This window comes from Podarcis pityusensis, assembly GCF_964106645.2.
Source record: "Podarcis pityusensis genome assembly, chromosome: 17".
NCBI classification, from domain to species: domain Eukaryota; kingdom Metazoa; phylum Chordata; class Lepidosauria; order Squamata; family Lacertidae; genus Podarcis; species Podarcis pityusensis.
Genome location: NC_138042.1, coordinates 23,478,301 through 23,493,871, shown reverse-complemented (window position 1 = coordinate 23,493,871; position 15,571 = coordinate 23,478,301). Strand labels below are relative to the sequence as shown.

The 15,571-nt window shown below is 42.0% G+C and overlaps 1 protein-coding gene across 5 annotated transcripts in view; it reads left to right on the top strand.

The window, feature by feature from the left end:
- The window catches only part of FREM1 (FRAS1 related extracellular matrix 1), a gene marked incomplete at its 5' end in the record, with an annotated part of 715,053 nt that overhangs the window by 669,278 nt on the left and 30,204 nt on the right, over nucleotides 1–15,571 (top strand). For 4 of the 5 annotated variants that reach the window (XM_080987621.1, XM_080987620.1, XM_080987622.1 and 1 more), the window contains 8 exons: nucleotides 1,190–1,384; nucleotides 3,128–3,313; nucleotides 5,021–5,217; nucleotides 7,479–7,704; nucleotides 10,042–10,186; nucleotides 11,111–11,252; nucleotides 12,744–12,939; nucleotides 13,802–14,066. In XM_080987621.1, coding sequence (XP_080843747.1) covers nucleotides 1,190–1,384; nucleotides 3,128–3,313; nucleotides 5,021–5,217; nucleotides 7,479–7,704; nucleotides 10,042–10,186; nucleotides 11,111–11,252; nucleotides 12,744–12,939; nucleotides 13,802–14,066 — 1,552 coding nt within the window. Of the gene's footprint in view, nucleotides 1–1,189; nucleotides 1,385–3,127; nucleotides 3,314–5,020; nucleotides 5,218–7,478; nucleotides 7,705–10,041; nucleotides 10,187–11,110; nucleotides 11,253–12,743; nucleotides 12,940–13,801; nucleotides 14,067–15,571 lie in introns of those variants that run through there. The other variant, XR_013980930.1, reaches the window with a different exon arrangement.

Sequence of the window (15,571 nt, the reverse complement as noted above, 5' to 3'; positions counted from 1 at the left end):
GCATGTTGATCTCTGGACCCAATCCTTATTGAATAATAATGGATGTTCCTTGGAAATTAAAATCTTTTGGTTCATATCTTAGAAATAAAAAAATACTGGCTATAGCCAAGCCAATTGTAAGTGCTTATCAGTTTCATTTATTTCTGTAAAAGAGATTGGAACATACCAATTTTAAGCAATGGGACTTCATGTTGTTGCTGTTGTTGTTTAGTCATTTAGTCGTGTCCGACTCTTCGTGACCCCATGGACCAGAGCATGCCAGGCACTCCTGTCTTCCACTGCCTCCCGCAGTTTAGTCAAACTCATGCTGGTAGCTTCGAGAACACTATCCAACCATCTCGTCTTCTGTCGTCCCCTTCTCCTTGTGCCCTCCATCTTTCCCAACATCAGGATCTTTTCCAGGAGTCTTCTCTTCTCATGAGGTGGCCAAAGTATTGGAGCCTCAGCTTCAGGATCTGTCCTTCCAGTGAGCACTCAGGGCTGATTTCCTTAAAAATGGACGTGTTTGATCTTCTTGCAGTCCATGGGATTCTCAAGAGTCTCCTCCAGCACCATAATTCAAAAGCATCAATTCTTTGGCGATCAGCCTTCTTTATGGTCCAGCTCTCACTTCCGTACAATGGGACTTCATAATCCTTGTCAATTGTTTCCAAAATGGTTATTGGGGAAAATACAGAAACATGAACATAGAATTGCTTTAACATTAATAATTCCTATATATATGGCTTATCTCTTAAGTGATAGACATATGTATTGATTTCTAGATCATTAGATTAACATTTTTTCCTGGGGGTAGTCTTTTTATCTTATTTGCATGATACAGAAAAGATGTCTATACAGCCATGTGGATGTCTTTGTTATTGTTCCTTGCAAGACAAGGATGGGGAACCTGTGACTTTCCAGTTATTTCTGGTCTACAACTTCCATCTTCCTGACCGTTGGCTGTGTTGATCATGGTGGATGGGAGCTGGGGTCCAACAAAATCTGGAGCACCACAGTTTAGCCATCATTGTTGGAGGGAATAAGTTACCATAATTGAGTAATTTCAGAAAGTCCTCCCATTCTTCTCGTTTCTTCTTCATGACTATGGCTGAAAATATTTTGCACCTCGGCATTTTAAACAAATGTTGCTTGCATTGCAAAAATATCCTGTTTTATCTCTTGTTGTTTCTTTCTTTGTTTTCCCCAGGTGGAGAGATTGGCTTCACCCCTTTATTTGATATCCTTACCTTTGTTGTATCGGATGATGAAATTGGCCCAACAAATGAGTGTTGTTATGATGAATCTCCTTTTCCTCCTGTTCCGCTTCATAAATCTTTTCCAGTATATGATATTAACATCACAATATTTCCTATAGACAACCAACCACCATCCATTGTTACTGGTAAAACATCTTTACATTTTTTTATTTTATTTTTTGTATGCCCAGCTGGCTTGTTGAGAATTTAAGATTATAATTCAGGACATGTTAGGACAATGCTGAACTGTCTATGCTAATTTATTTACAAAGCACTTAAGGTTTTCAAGCCACTGTACAAAGATTTTTTATATATTAAAAAAATGTTTTTCAGTTTTTTAAACTTTTTTACAAACATACAAATCCAATATTTCCCCAATAGACATATGTATATTTACCCCACCACTTTGTGGTTTCTTATATTTTTTAATTCATCGCAATGCATTTTCCTCATTATTCTAATTATTAATTATTCCCTACTTTTCCTTTAACATTAATTTTAACTGCTTGGTTTTAAATTAATCCTGCCAATGAACTTAAATGTATACAATAACTTTTCAAATATTCCACAAATTTCCCCCATTCTTTAATAAAGTTTTTTTCTTCTTGGTTTCTTATTGCTCCAGTAAGTTTTACCATTTCAGCATAGTCCATTAATTTAATCTGCCACTCCTCCTTGGTTGGTACAGAATCTTCTTTCCATCTCTTTCTTTCTTTTAAAACGCTTTAAGACGGTTGTTCCATGCATGCTTAGCTTAAAAATGTTGAAGTAAGGGATTTCCATGGAAAAAATACCACATAACCTAAATGAGTCCTACATGCCTAGACCAGACACTGCATCGATTCTCTGAGACAATTTCAATAGTTGTTTATTTTTTATAACTGAGTGGCGTTATACGAAAGGCAGCTCTTTTGCCAGTAATGTGTGCATGTCCACTACTTTTCAATGAGGTATGTATGAGTAACTTTGTGATTTGCAGCCTATCACCTAAGCAATGTTCTGGAAATGAAGGATTGTCCCAGCAGGGAAATTAAGCACTGATGCATGAAAAATGGTTCATTATGAGCAATTCATAACAGCTCTCAGGCAATTAATGCTGTGACAAACAGAGGTAACAACCGATCTTGAGCACTGCATAAACCATACTGAATAGCTTATCAGCAGAATTGTTTTGCAAGTGTGGTCCCTCCCCCCTTTCTCCCTCCTCATTCAATTGGTGAGGATGAAGAGTCATTGGTACGGCACGACTGGAAAACGTTGCTATCAAGCAGATGGCTTTCACCACCAGTTATCTGAGACATTTCTTTAGCTTTGCAATTCCGGCTCCTTAAGTCACACAGTGCTTATCACTGAAGAAGTGTGCATGCACACAAAAGCTCATACCAATAACAAACTTAGTTGGTCTCTAAGGTGCTGCTAAGGGACGCAGGTGGCGCTGTGGGCTAAACCACTGCACCTAGGACTTGCCAATCGGATGGTCGGCGGTTCGAATCCCCGTGACAGGGTGAGCTCCCGTTGCTCAGTCCCAGCTCCTGCCCACCTAGCAGTTCGAAAGCACCTCAAAGTGCAAGTAGATAAATAGGGACCGCTCTCCGGCAGGAAGGTAAACGGCGTTTCCGTGTGCTGCTCTGCTTCGACAGTAGCTGCTTAGTCACGCTGGCCACGTGATCCGGAAGCTGTCTGCGGACAAGCGCTGGCTCCCGGCCTCTTGAGCGAGATGAGCACACAACCCCAGAGTCGGTCACGACTGGACCGTATGGTCAGGGGTCCTTTACCTTTACCTTTTAAGGTGCTACTGGAAGGATTTTTTTTATTTTGTTTCGGCTACAGCAGACCTACACAGCTACCTACCTGTGACTAGTACTTATCACTATATCATTTCTTTGCAGGTGCCATGTTTGTTGTGGACGAGGGCACCTCGGCTGCCATTACAATTAACCACTTGTCTGCCGCTGATCCTGACACGAAAGCAGATGACTTGCAGCTTGTTTTAGCTTCTCCTCCCCAATTTGGGTACATAGAGAATATATTGCCTTCCCCTGGCTTTGAGAAAAGCAATGTGGGAATAAGCATAGGTATGTGTGCTACAGGGAAAGGCAACTTGTATTTAAATCTAGGCACATTGCCAACACCTCTGCAGTCCATTTTGCCTTCCTGTGGTCAAATGTATGCAGAAGCCATTACCAGTGAAGAATCAAAAGAATTGTAGAGTTGGAAGGGACCACTAGGATAATCTAGCCCGGTGTTTCCCAATCTTGGGGCTCCAGCTGTTTTTGGACTACAGTTTCCATCATTCGTGACCACTGGCCCTGCTACTTAGGGATGATGGGAATTGTAGTCCCAAAAAACAGAGACTCAAGTTTGGGGAACACTGATCTAGTCCGCAGCCCTGAAATGCAGGAATCTTTTGCCCAAAGTGGGGCTCGAACCCACAACTCTAAGATTATGGGTCTCATGCTCTACTAGCTGAGCCACTCCACCACTGCAATGCTGCTGCCTTAAGCCCCCACCTCTTCTGGTTTTCCAATGAATGCCAGGTGGATGCCATTGTGATGAAGAGAGTGATGCTAAGTCTCTTCAGGACAATGTGGGTAATTACAAGTTAACCCTCCTTTGTCATTGTCTGCCTTCATCGGTACGTCTGTCCCTCATTTCTGTACTTGCTGGAAATATATGGAGGAAGGGGCTGTGTTGCATGGTGTCAGTGCCGGATTTAGGTATAAGCTAAACAAGCTACAGCTTAGGGCCCCACTCTCTTGGGGGGCTCAAAAAAAATTAAAGGAAAAAAACACCTGGATGTACATTTCCAAAATATAAGATAAAAAGCAAATAAAATAAAACCTACATACAGCAGCAGTGTTTTGTGTTGTGTAGGCTCCTATGATGTAAGTCATGGTCCCCACCTGCTAGCCTGCTCCCTAAAATATCACTGGTTTGCTCATTTCTATATATAGGGTGCCTACATTCCGCATGGACTGGTTGAATGGCAACATGCGCAAATGGCTTTAGATACCTATTAGGACCATAAATTGCCATATAGCATATATTCAACACAAAAAACAGGGACAATTTGTTGTTGGCAAAGGACAGCTGGACATATAAAGGGCCCCATTACCTTCAGTAGCTTAGGGCCTCATCAAACCTAAATCCGGCCCTGCATGGTGCAATGGGGGAGCATCAGAAGGCTTTATATTGAGCATCGTCTATTAAACTTGGAACCAATCTTGCCTGGAATAGTGAAAAAAACTCTTGCTGGGGAGTTTTTGAATCTGAATGAGTCTCAGTGAGGCAGCCACCAACATTTCTCTCTGTGGCCACACAGCATCTCCTGGGCCTCTTAATCTATCCGCTGCCTTTTCAAAATGCTTTTTTCATTATAAGTTGCCTTTGCTTTCCTATTATGCAGTTTTAATTTATGGTTATTGTTTTCATGTAAACTGCTTTGTGAGGCTTTGTTGGCGAGTTTGGGACTACTGCTGAATAGTGGGGTAAAACAAAAACAAAATCTGGGGACCCCTGAATTGGGAGCCCCTTCTAGTTGGTTTCCCACAGCCACTGGATGTTAAAACTGTCCCAAAGTTTTGAGGGGTTTGCTCCACCCCAGGTCTCAGAACACATTTTGTGTAAATATCACCCACAGAAGCATTTTAGAGCATCTCCCTCCTCTTTTCTACAAACACCTGTAGCCCGAACGAGTGTACATGTTAGGGAATGGCAAGGTTATTTCAAAGAGGACAGGAGAAGATGCATATCCAGTATTAACTTGCATTTCTTTCATCTAGCCTCATTTCAGCTGAAAAACATAAAGGGTCTGCACATAAACTATGTCCAGAGCAGGCACAGGAGAATAGAACCAACCGCAGACCAGTTTATGGTTTATGCCACTGACGGGAAGCATCGTTCGATGGAGACACCGTTTTATGTATTGATCAACCCGACGAATGATGAAGTGCCAGAATTTGAAGCAAGGAATATTACAGTAAGGACTGAAATATAGTATGTTCCTCTGGTTGTTCCTTTCTCAAAGACAACATAGCTGGTCTTTACTTTTGCTTCCTCCCCATACAACTCTTCCAGCATATTCCATTTATTTATTTCCTTGCATTTATATCCTGCCTTTTTTCCATCATGAAGTCCATCATGTGATTCCCAGGAGATCAGCTATTTGGGCACTGATCAGATCAAGAGCTTCTTAGCTTTGGCAAGGTGGTGGCCTCATGTGCCTTCAGACCATCCTCTGGGAACACCATCTTTTATGCCTGGGTATCCAGTCAACCCCAAGTAAACCAGTGCACTATGCATGATTCAAGATGTTTTACTTTGAGTTTCTGGTTTCCTTGCAGCCCTCATCAACCCACATCTGCCTCTCTATCCTCTACGCCAGGCATGGGAAGCCTCCAACTTCCCTCAGCCCCAGATAGCATCGCTAATGGAAGTTGTAGCCCAACAACACCTGGAGGGTCACAGTTTTCTCCAAGCTTGCTCTGGATTTATTCTGGTTCAAGACTCAGCTTCCCTATTCTTCATAGTCGCTATCCATCACTTAGCTCTTCTGCTCCTTGCTACCTGTCCTGGTCCCTAAACATCACCTGGATGCTCTTTCTACCTCTTTGCCCCATTTTCTTTTGCTGCCCAATCTCCTATCCCTTGGCTCACATGTTTTTTATTTGCATTTGTTTTTTTTAAAAAATAAATTTATTTATTTCGTTTTTCAACTTGCAATTTTAGAGAAATATAACAAACATAAATAATAAAAACAAGTTTTCAAGGAATCTCTTGGACTTTCATCCTCCCCTTTGTGAGTCCTATTATTAATCAATTCCTCCCACATCTTTTATGATAATCCAAACACTTTACCTCTTCCATTATGTCCAGAATTCACCCTTAAACTACAAGTGATACTCCAATCCTACTAATGATTTTTAACTGTTTACAATGGTCTTTAAGATAAGTTATACATTTTCCCCATTCCTTATTAAAATATTGGTCTTCCTTCTGACTCTTCCAGTCTTTTTAGCCATTTCAGCATAGTCCATTAACTTCACCTGCCATTCTGCTCTGGTAGAAACTTTATCTTCTTTCCATCTCTGGGCCAATAACATCCACATAGCCGTGGTTGCATACATAAATAGCCTTTTCTGCTCCTTTGGGATTTCAGCACCTAGAATTCCTGAAAGGAAGGCTTCAGGCTTTTTAACAAAGGTTATTTTAAACATTCTTTTCAACTCATTATATTTCATTTCCCAAAATCCTTTTACTACCTTACAGTTCCACCATTTATTTGCATTTGTTTGCACAACATTTTTAGAGGAATGGTGGTTGGAGCTGGGCAGTAGAGTTAGGAACATATGTCCAGGCAGACTATTTTGCATATATATACATATATATATTACCAACAACCAAAACACAAACAGTGAAACCCCCCAGGGGGCTGATACATTGGGTATACATAATCAATAATAACATATTCAAATCAACCATATGTACAATTCTATATACATTAACACTCCTCCCTCCACAAGGTTTATTTAACTTTTAACATTTTAATTGCCCCAAAGTGTTCAAACCTACCCAGATAATTCAATATCTTCTCAAACCAATCCTCCTTCTTCTCACTGACCTTAAACCCTTTCATTTTATGTATCTTCACAGATATTCTAAGATTATAATATTTTTCAGTCTTTTCCTCCATTGGTTCACCCCTAGCTCTTCTGCGTTTTTCCAATTAACTCGCTATAACCTGTCTGGCTGCAATTACCATCAGTTTTACCCATTTACATTCTTCTTTTGTTTCTAACTCAGTGCTACTCAGGCTAATAAGAACCATTAATTTAGATATTTCCACCTTCCTACCCACAATTCCTGATATTTCTATACCAGTCTGTTTCCAGAATTCATTAACCAACGGACAATCCCACCACATATGACTGTACGTTCCCATCACTCCACATTTCCTCCAACAATTCATCCAATAATTGTCTGCAATGAATGGTAGCCACTCTCCATGGTTTCAGACAGAGGTCTCTCCCAGCCTTACATGGAGAAGATAGGGATTGAGCCTGGGACCTTTGAGATGCATGCTTTGAGATACACCTTAACCTAAGATCAAGTGGACCAGCAAAATTTAATGATGGCTTATTGGAACAGACTAGATGAGCATCAGCAGGCTTACAAATTCCATGTCTTATTATTCCCTCGTTCTGCAAAAGATTTCTGACTTGCCTTCCTTTGACCATTCAGGTGCCGGAGGGCCAGATGAAGGAACTGGATCCATCTGTAATCAGTGCTGTTGATCTGGACATACCTCAAGATCCCCTGATCTTTACTGTCCTCCGCCAACCCCAGCACGGCCTCCTTGTTAATGGGAATCATGGCAATGACATCATCCGCTATAAACATGTGACCGACAGTCACCAGCACCACGAACTTCCTGTGCATGGGTTTTCCATGGAGCTTTTGAAAAATGGTAAACGCTCTCCCAGCCTGTTTGTCCTTCAGAACAGTTACAGCCAGATGGTGGGATAATAAGAAATATTCATGTTTTATTTCTGCACCTGATTCAAAGGTTGTCTTTTATATATCTATGGTTGTGTACACATCTACCCTGCACCCAGTGTACTCCCACTGTTTGGGAAGTGATGTACACATGTTAGCCCTGTACTTTTCCTGTACATATAGTTAATACATTTCCTATTTATACTGTCATTTCTTATGAAATGTTGTGTTTTTTTGTTTTTTGTTTTTTAAATTATTTTATTTTATTTTATTTTATTTTATTTTTTGAAATGCTGTGTTTTGATACATTTGTCTCCAAACCAGCTTTGAACCGGATTGAGGAAAAGCTGTATTTTAGGTTGGCAATGTGTACACAGCCTCTCTCTGAGAAAATCATATTTAAACTACAGTACTATGCACATTTGCATGGGAATAAGTTTCATTTAATTTGCTAGGATTTTTTCTTTTCTTTTACTGAATAAAGGATGCTTGATAGGATCAGGCTACAAATCTGTTTAAGATATGAAAACAGTTCAATCATATGTTTACTCAGAGTAAAATACAGTAAATTCGGTGGGAATATGGCCCTCAAACTCAGCGAGTCTCACATTTCAGCAGACTTGCATAAAACTACACTGTGAATGGCATTCAGGTCTTTCTGCAACCAAACGGATCAAGGGAGCTGGAGGACTTTTCTTGCAAGGCTACAGATACTGGGAGTTAGTTTGGAATAGGTGGCTGAAGGCGGGTTGTAATAATATGAAAGAATTGCTAGATGCAGCCTGAGTTGGCTGTGCAGAGGAAGGCCCTCTGCTTTTGGTTGTGAGAAGAGGAGTTGTCGAAAGACCAAGACTGCTCAATGAAACCATCAATCAACAAACCTTCAACATTTCTTTGTAAAGCAGAGCCTGATTTATAAAATAATGCTTGGCATAGCGAAAGCAGGCAGAGACTATGCTGGGGAGTCACAAGAGCCAGAAAGGAAGACAGGGCACTGACTTCTAGAGGCTGGACCCCTTTGAGCACCCCAACATTTGTTAGCTGAGCTGTCGCAATGTTCATCTGGGGGTTGGATGTGACATCACGAAGTCGGATGTGATGCCCAGATGCAACACCGTTGTGTGTGATGCCAGGGACACGATGGATCCTCTTCCTCCTCCTTTTAACACAGAGGGGAAGCAGCCCCCAGCCCATGATGGTGGCAGGAGGAGCAGAAGGCAGACGAGCCACCAGCCACGGAGGCCAAGCTATCACACAATGGCATCACATCTGCCGTCCATGCATCACACACAATGTCAGCCCCCCTCCCCAATCTCCAACCCAAGTCATTGCATCTTCAGAAAGGTTTGTGTGCCAGAGCTTCACAACTTGTGTTCTAAAGTCAGGTCCACTGAGTTCAACGAAGCTTCCTCCAAATTAAGGTAAAAGAAAAAAAAGGTAAAGGGCCCCTGGATGGTAAATTCCAGTCAAAGGCAACTATGGGGTTGCAGCGCTCATCTCGCTTTCAGGCCAAGGGAGCTGGCATTTGTCCACAGACAGCTTTTCTGGGTCATGTGGCCAGCATGACTAAACCACTTCTGGCACAACAGGACACTGTGACGGAAGCCAGAGCGCATGGAAACGCCATTTACCTTCCTGCCACAGCAATACCTATTTATCTACTTGCACTGGTGTGCTGTCGAACTGCTAGGTTGGCAGGAGCTGGGACAGAGCAATGGGAGCTCACCCTGTTATGTAGATTTGAACCGCCAAACTTTGGATCGGCAAGCCCAAGAGGCTCAGTGGTTTACACCACAGTCCTTTTGGTGTGTGGGAACCCCTTTGGTTTCTTTCCATACTGCATTGGCTAACTGGGAAGGGCCACAGTGGGGCACCTCCCAACATTTTTATCAAATCACACTAGAGTTGTTGAAATATGGTTTCTAATTGTGCTCAAAAGGGAAGGTGAACATTTTTTAAATTTTACAGGGATGGATGAATGACAAAACAGATACATTCTTCTCTCTCTCTCTTTAAAAAAGCAGATTGTTTTCAAAGGAGCATTATTAGTTAAGCAGGCCGTGATATGTGTTTTTGAGTCAATGGTGTGCTGATGGATTAATGAACAGCTGCTGTATTCAAGGCTTGTCCCATGCTAGTTGAAGCAAGCTGGCTGTGACCAGCAGACTTGTGGGGGGCGGGGAGCAGGATGGAAACAGTGGGAAATGATGTGAAAGAGATTTTGAGGGAAACCGATTAATTTTCCTCCCCCCTCTCCTTCTCTCCTCTCCCTCTCTCTTGTTACTGTCCCCTTCATCCCACCTTCCAGGAATGAGGCTGATGTATATGCATGATGACTCCGACAGCCTAGCGGATGGCTTTTCAATCCAGCTATCAGATGGGAAACATAAAGTGTCAAAAACCATTTCGGTAGAGGTCATTCCAGTTAATGACGAGAAACCAGTGCTGAGCAAGTAAGCCACATGTTCATGTTCCAATTTGGTGCATGTGTTCTGACAAAGTGATTCAGCAGTGATCACAACAGCAAATTAGTGATTAATAGAGCTCATCTCTTGTAAATAACCACAGACTAATGCCAACAGCGCTCCACAAAAACAATCCTTGGTGAAGGACATTCTGTTATGAGCAGAGAGAGCAATGTAGCCAAATCTGAATCCGAGGTACCTACAGACAGAGATACACAGCTTGTATGTACAAAATAACGCACGCATATACATATATTGTATACAAATCAAAGGCAATGAGTTTACAATGTTTGCACCCTCTGGTGGTCATTCCAAACTTTGACTCAGACCTTTTCTCCACTGTAGTTTTCTATCTGGGTTACTCTGACCATTTCAGTTTCTATCAGTTTCTCATTTAAAGTTGAGTTCTCCACATTTCCAGGCAAATTTGTGTTTTTTCCATTTTCCATTTTAGTGCAAACATCTCCCAATATAGGCATTTTTGCCTAATATATAACTTTATGCAAAGCAACCTCAATATATGCATTTCAAGCATACTTTACTGCTGTATATGCATTATTATTTTTTTACACATCATGTGACCAGGGAAGTGCAAATTTAGAAAGGTGACTGTGTTTCAGTCTGTGTATTGCTCTGGAAAGGGCAAATTATGTAAGTTCACCTTCAAATGCAATTGGATTTCTCCTCTATCCCTAACTCCTCATGTCATTGTATGAACTGGGCCATAATTTAGGATATCAGTACTGTATTTGAAGACCTCATTCTTCATTTGTATTAACAGAATGATGCCTTGCTTGCTTGAAATCTGTGTGGGGTGTGTGTGTTCTCTGAGTGATTCTTCCTCTCATTATTTCTGTAATTATCCTCCTTTTCAACAAATAACATGATGGATCCTTTGTTTGTTTGTTGCAGGAAGGGTAAGATAGAGGTGACTATGGGCGAAGCCCAAATTATTTCTAGTGCTGTTCTGTCAGCTGAAGATAAAGACACCCCAAGGGAACAAATTTATTATTTATTTGAGAGTGTCCCAGAAAATGGACATCTTCAGCTCAAGGTCAGTTTTTGTATTTCTACAAAAACCAAACAAAGTATTGCTTGGGGGAGAGGGGAAAGGAAGAACCCAGACTTATTGGGTTAGAATAGGAATCAGTGTAATCCTCCTGTTTCTTAATAGTCTCTCATGGCTTGAAACACATTGCAGTGCCTAAGATAATTTCCACTCTGATCCTTCGAACAATCCAGTAGTGGATGTTCTGTTCACATCAGTGGAACTTCTGCCAGCAGAGTTGTTTCAGAGGAAGTTGATTATAGGAAGTGTGAAGAACACGCACCAGGGCTCTTGTTCTTTTTAATTCTGTGTGTGCCAAATATGTAAAGGTAAAGGGACCCCTCACCATTAAGTCCAGTCTTGGACGACTCTGGGGTTGTGGCGCTCATCTCGCTTTACTGGCCGAGGGAGCCGGTGTTTGTTCACTTACAGCTTCCAGGTCATGTCGCCAGCAGGACTAAGCTGCTTCTGGCGAACCAGAGCAGCGCATGGAAACATTGTTTACCTTCCCGCTGGAGTGGTACCTATTTATCTACTTGCACTTTGACATGCTTTCGAACTACTAGGTTGGCAGGAGCCAAATATGTATCCCTGATTATATTTTCAGAACTATATAATTGACCAAGGCCACAATGGCTATGTGGAGGGTGGTGCTATGGTCTAAACCACTGAGCCTCTTGGGCTTGCTAATCAGAAGGTTGGTATTTCGAATCCCCGCAATGGGGTGAGCTCCCTTTGCTCTGTCCCAGCTCCTGCCTACCTAGCAATTCGAAAGCACACCAGTGCAAGTAGATAAATAGGTACCGCTGTGGCAGGAAGGTAAACGGCGTTTCCGTGTGCTCTGGTTTCCGTCACAGTGTCCCGCTGCAATAGCAGCAGTTTAGTCATGCTGGCCACATGACCCAGAAAGCTGTCTGCGGACAAACACAGGCTCCCTTGACCTGAAAGCGAGATGAGCGCCGCAACCCCATAGTTGCCTTTGACTGGACTTAACTGTTCAGGGGTCATTTACCTTTTTTTTACTTTTCTACAGTGGCTAAGGACAACAGTAGGGATAGCCAGTAAGGGGCACTCCAGATACTGTGGACTACAGCTTCCATCATCCTTGAACACTGGCCGTGCTGGCTGATGGGAGTTGTAGTCTAGCCAACCAAGTTGGCTACTCCTGGGCTATGCTTTATAAACTGGGGCAGAAAGTCTTTTATCCTGCTTCCCCTCAAGGGCAATTTATGTGGCACTGGGTAGGGCTGGAATCAATGCTAGGCAGGGTTAGAGCCAAAAGTGAGCAGGGTCACAGTTGAATGTGGACAGGACACCTACCCCTTCCCCTTCCCCTTTGTTTTTCTTCCTTGCCATTCGCATGAAATTAGGCCAAGGTGTTGTTGGTCCCTGACCCCTGGCTTATAAGGTCTCGTCACTAGCATTACACACAGCTGATCCCTAAAATAGTATTTCTTATGTTTAGTGACAGGGGTTTTGTTTGTTTGTTTGTTTTAGGTAGGCCATGACTGGGAGACACTCCAAAATGGGATGAAGTGCACTCAGAATGACATAGACATGAACTCTGTGAGATACATACACACCGGAACAATTGGCTCAGAGGAGCAGGACAGTTTTGTGTTTCATCTGTGGGATGGAGACAATAGATCACCAGAGGTGGTTTTCCCTATTACCATAAAGGACTTGGAAAAAGGTATATCTATATCTAATCTTCACATGTAAGGCAAGATTCCTCCTAGTATTTTTTTTCCCTAAGGAGCAGCTCATACTTGATCTTGTATATGGGTATGTACAGGGCTTTTTTCCAGCCATAACTCAATTCCCGCAGATCTCAGATAAGTGCCGTTGCTATTATAAGAGAACAAGAGTGGCGTTCACGCTGAATTCCAGCACCTCTTTTTCCAGAAAAATGGCACTGGGTATGTATGAATTTAGGTCCAAGCAGGCCCTTGATAGCTTCACACATTCACAGTGGTCTAATTCTATACAATCACAAGTATTGTACAAACTTTACGCTTATTACAAACAAGGTTGTAAGAAGGCATCAATTTCCATTCCAACCCATGTTCTTCACGAACAGTCCTGTTTCTGTTCTGCTGCAGTTCAGCTTCAAACCAAAACTACATTATTCATCTCATCGTCTACGGTAGCAGAATTTTACATACTGTAATTAATTATTAGTTTACACCATTCATTTCAATGCACAGGAAACACACTGCATTTTGGGGTGAGGAGTTAATCAATTATATATTGATAGCAGCAAATACCTTTCATATTCAGTGGATTGATTTCCATTCTGGTCATGGGGCAAATAAATGAACACCTGCAATTTATGCTCCTGTTTCTATTTCCATCAGAATTCTAGGGGGCCCCCAACCCTTCAGAATACATTTCAACGGGGAGGATTAATCAATAAAAGTCACATTCTTCCTTTTCTGCTCATGGGAACATCTTGTGAATGGAATTTCATTCAAGGAGCACTCCCACCAGCAGAAGCCTAGTAAGAATCCAAACCAAAAAATATTGTTAATATTTATGTTCCATGTGTCCTATAGGAAACATTGCAGTTTTCACAAAGCCCCTCACTGTGATGAAGGGCGACAGAGGCTACTTGACGACTGACATCCTCCTTGCAGTCGATGGCACTGAGAAGCCGGAGGAGATCCTCTATGTGATAACCTCCCCACCTCAGTATGGACAACTTGAGTATGTCACCTATCCTGGAGTTGCCATTACAAGTTTCAGCCAAATGGATGTGGCAGGCCAGGCCATCTGCTATGTCCACCATAGCAAGGCAGCTTCTCCAAGGGATGTGTTCAGGTAAGCAGTGGAAAAAATATCGCTTTCCTTAATAAAATTAGCATCAAGATTGGAAGTAGGAATAGTCAATGCATGGCAGGAGGTGGTCAGCATTCTCCTTTTGGGCATGACATCTTCATGCAAAGAGATTCATGTTTGATCTAAGGTGGGGTGAAGAACCTCTGGCCCTCCATATGTACCAGGTTAGCACTTCTCTCACACAAGACACAAAACGCTGGCAGTTTTACAAGTTGAGGTTTATTAGCAATAACAGGCTTACAGCAATCCAAGCTTCCCACAACTCATTGCTCACTGTCAGCGTCAGTTGACTCGACTGGCTTCCAGCCCTTCCCAAGGCCAGATATACACCAGGCCCGTCCTGCTTCCTGTTGGTCTTCCTTTGTTCTAATTGCTTGCTCCGCCTCCTACTTCTTGGAGATTCAGGTACAGCCAATTCCTCCTCCTCGGGGGGGGGGGCTTATCTCACTTTCGTTGTGTGAAAGAATCAAGTTCCTGTTTTCCTCTGCCTCTTCCTCCCCCTCTGCCGACCATGACTCTGACAATATGTTGTTTGACACCAGTTCCCATCAGCCTCAACCAATGTGGCCAGGGGTCAGGGATGAGGGGAGCTGTAGTCTGAAGGGCCACCAGTTTCCCACTCCTCATCTAAAATAAGAATAGCACTTGAACAGTTCCCTGCACCGCATGGGAAATAGTTACCATTGTCTTTGTGGTCTAAGGAGTTGTCCATAATGGGAAAGTGGTATATACATAAACAGATTGTGTGTTAACATTTTAGTTGTCTCCTAAAAGCACACATTAAAAATATGGTATAACCGAGCTCATTTGGAACCTACTTTCTAGGTTGTTAATTATTCTCATAGGTCGCCCATGAACCATTTCTAGGGCATCAGCATTATTGCCCATAAGTAAATGAAGTTTCACCTAGCTGCACCACTAATTTGGCTTCTCAGTTTCTGCACTCAGTTTTAAAGCTGGAAGAAAAATTCAGAATGTAACATAATGCTGGATCTCCTTAAACACCAAGACTTTGCAAATAAAGTTGGTGTGCATGCTCAGGGCAACATTTTGGGTGGTATTCAACTAAGTTTTACTGACAATAGACCCATTAAATTAATGGACGTGAGTAAGTTAGACCCATTTGTTTTTATGCATCTGCTCTGAGTAAAACTTAGTTGAATATCACCCACTGCCTTGCAAACTACTTATTCCCGTATCTTGATTCAGGCAACACATTTAAGATTATTTTTCTGTGGTTTGGAGAGATATTTTAATTTCATATAGTGTAATGAGGTATTTTAACAATTTGAAATTCTTTACTTAAACTCGTTGATTAGACGGTTAAAAAGCAAAGACATTGATTAATGAAACAAATTTGTATCTATCGGCAGTTCAGTGTCGATTTGCTGTCCTCATCTGGGATTTTGCTTTTTTTAATTAATTAGTAAACTGGGGAAAAGCCAGATTCTGGATTCACACCATTGTTTTCGTTCCAGTTTAACTAA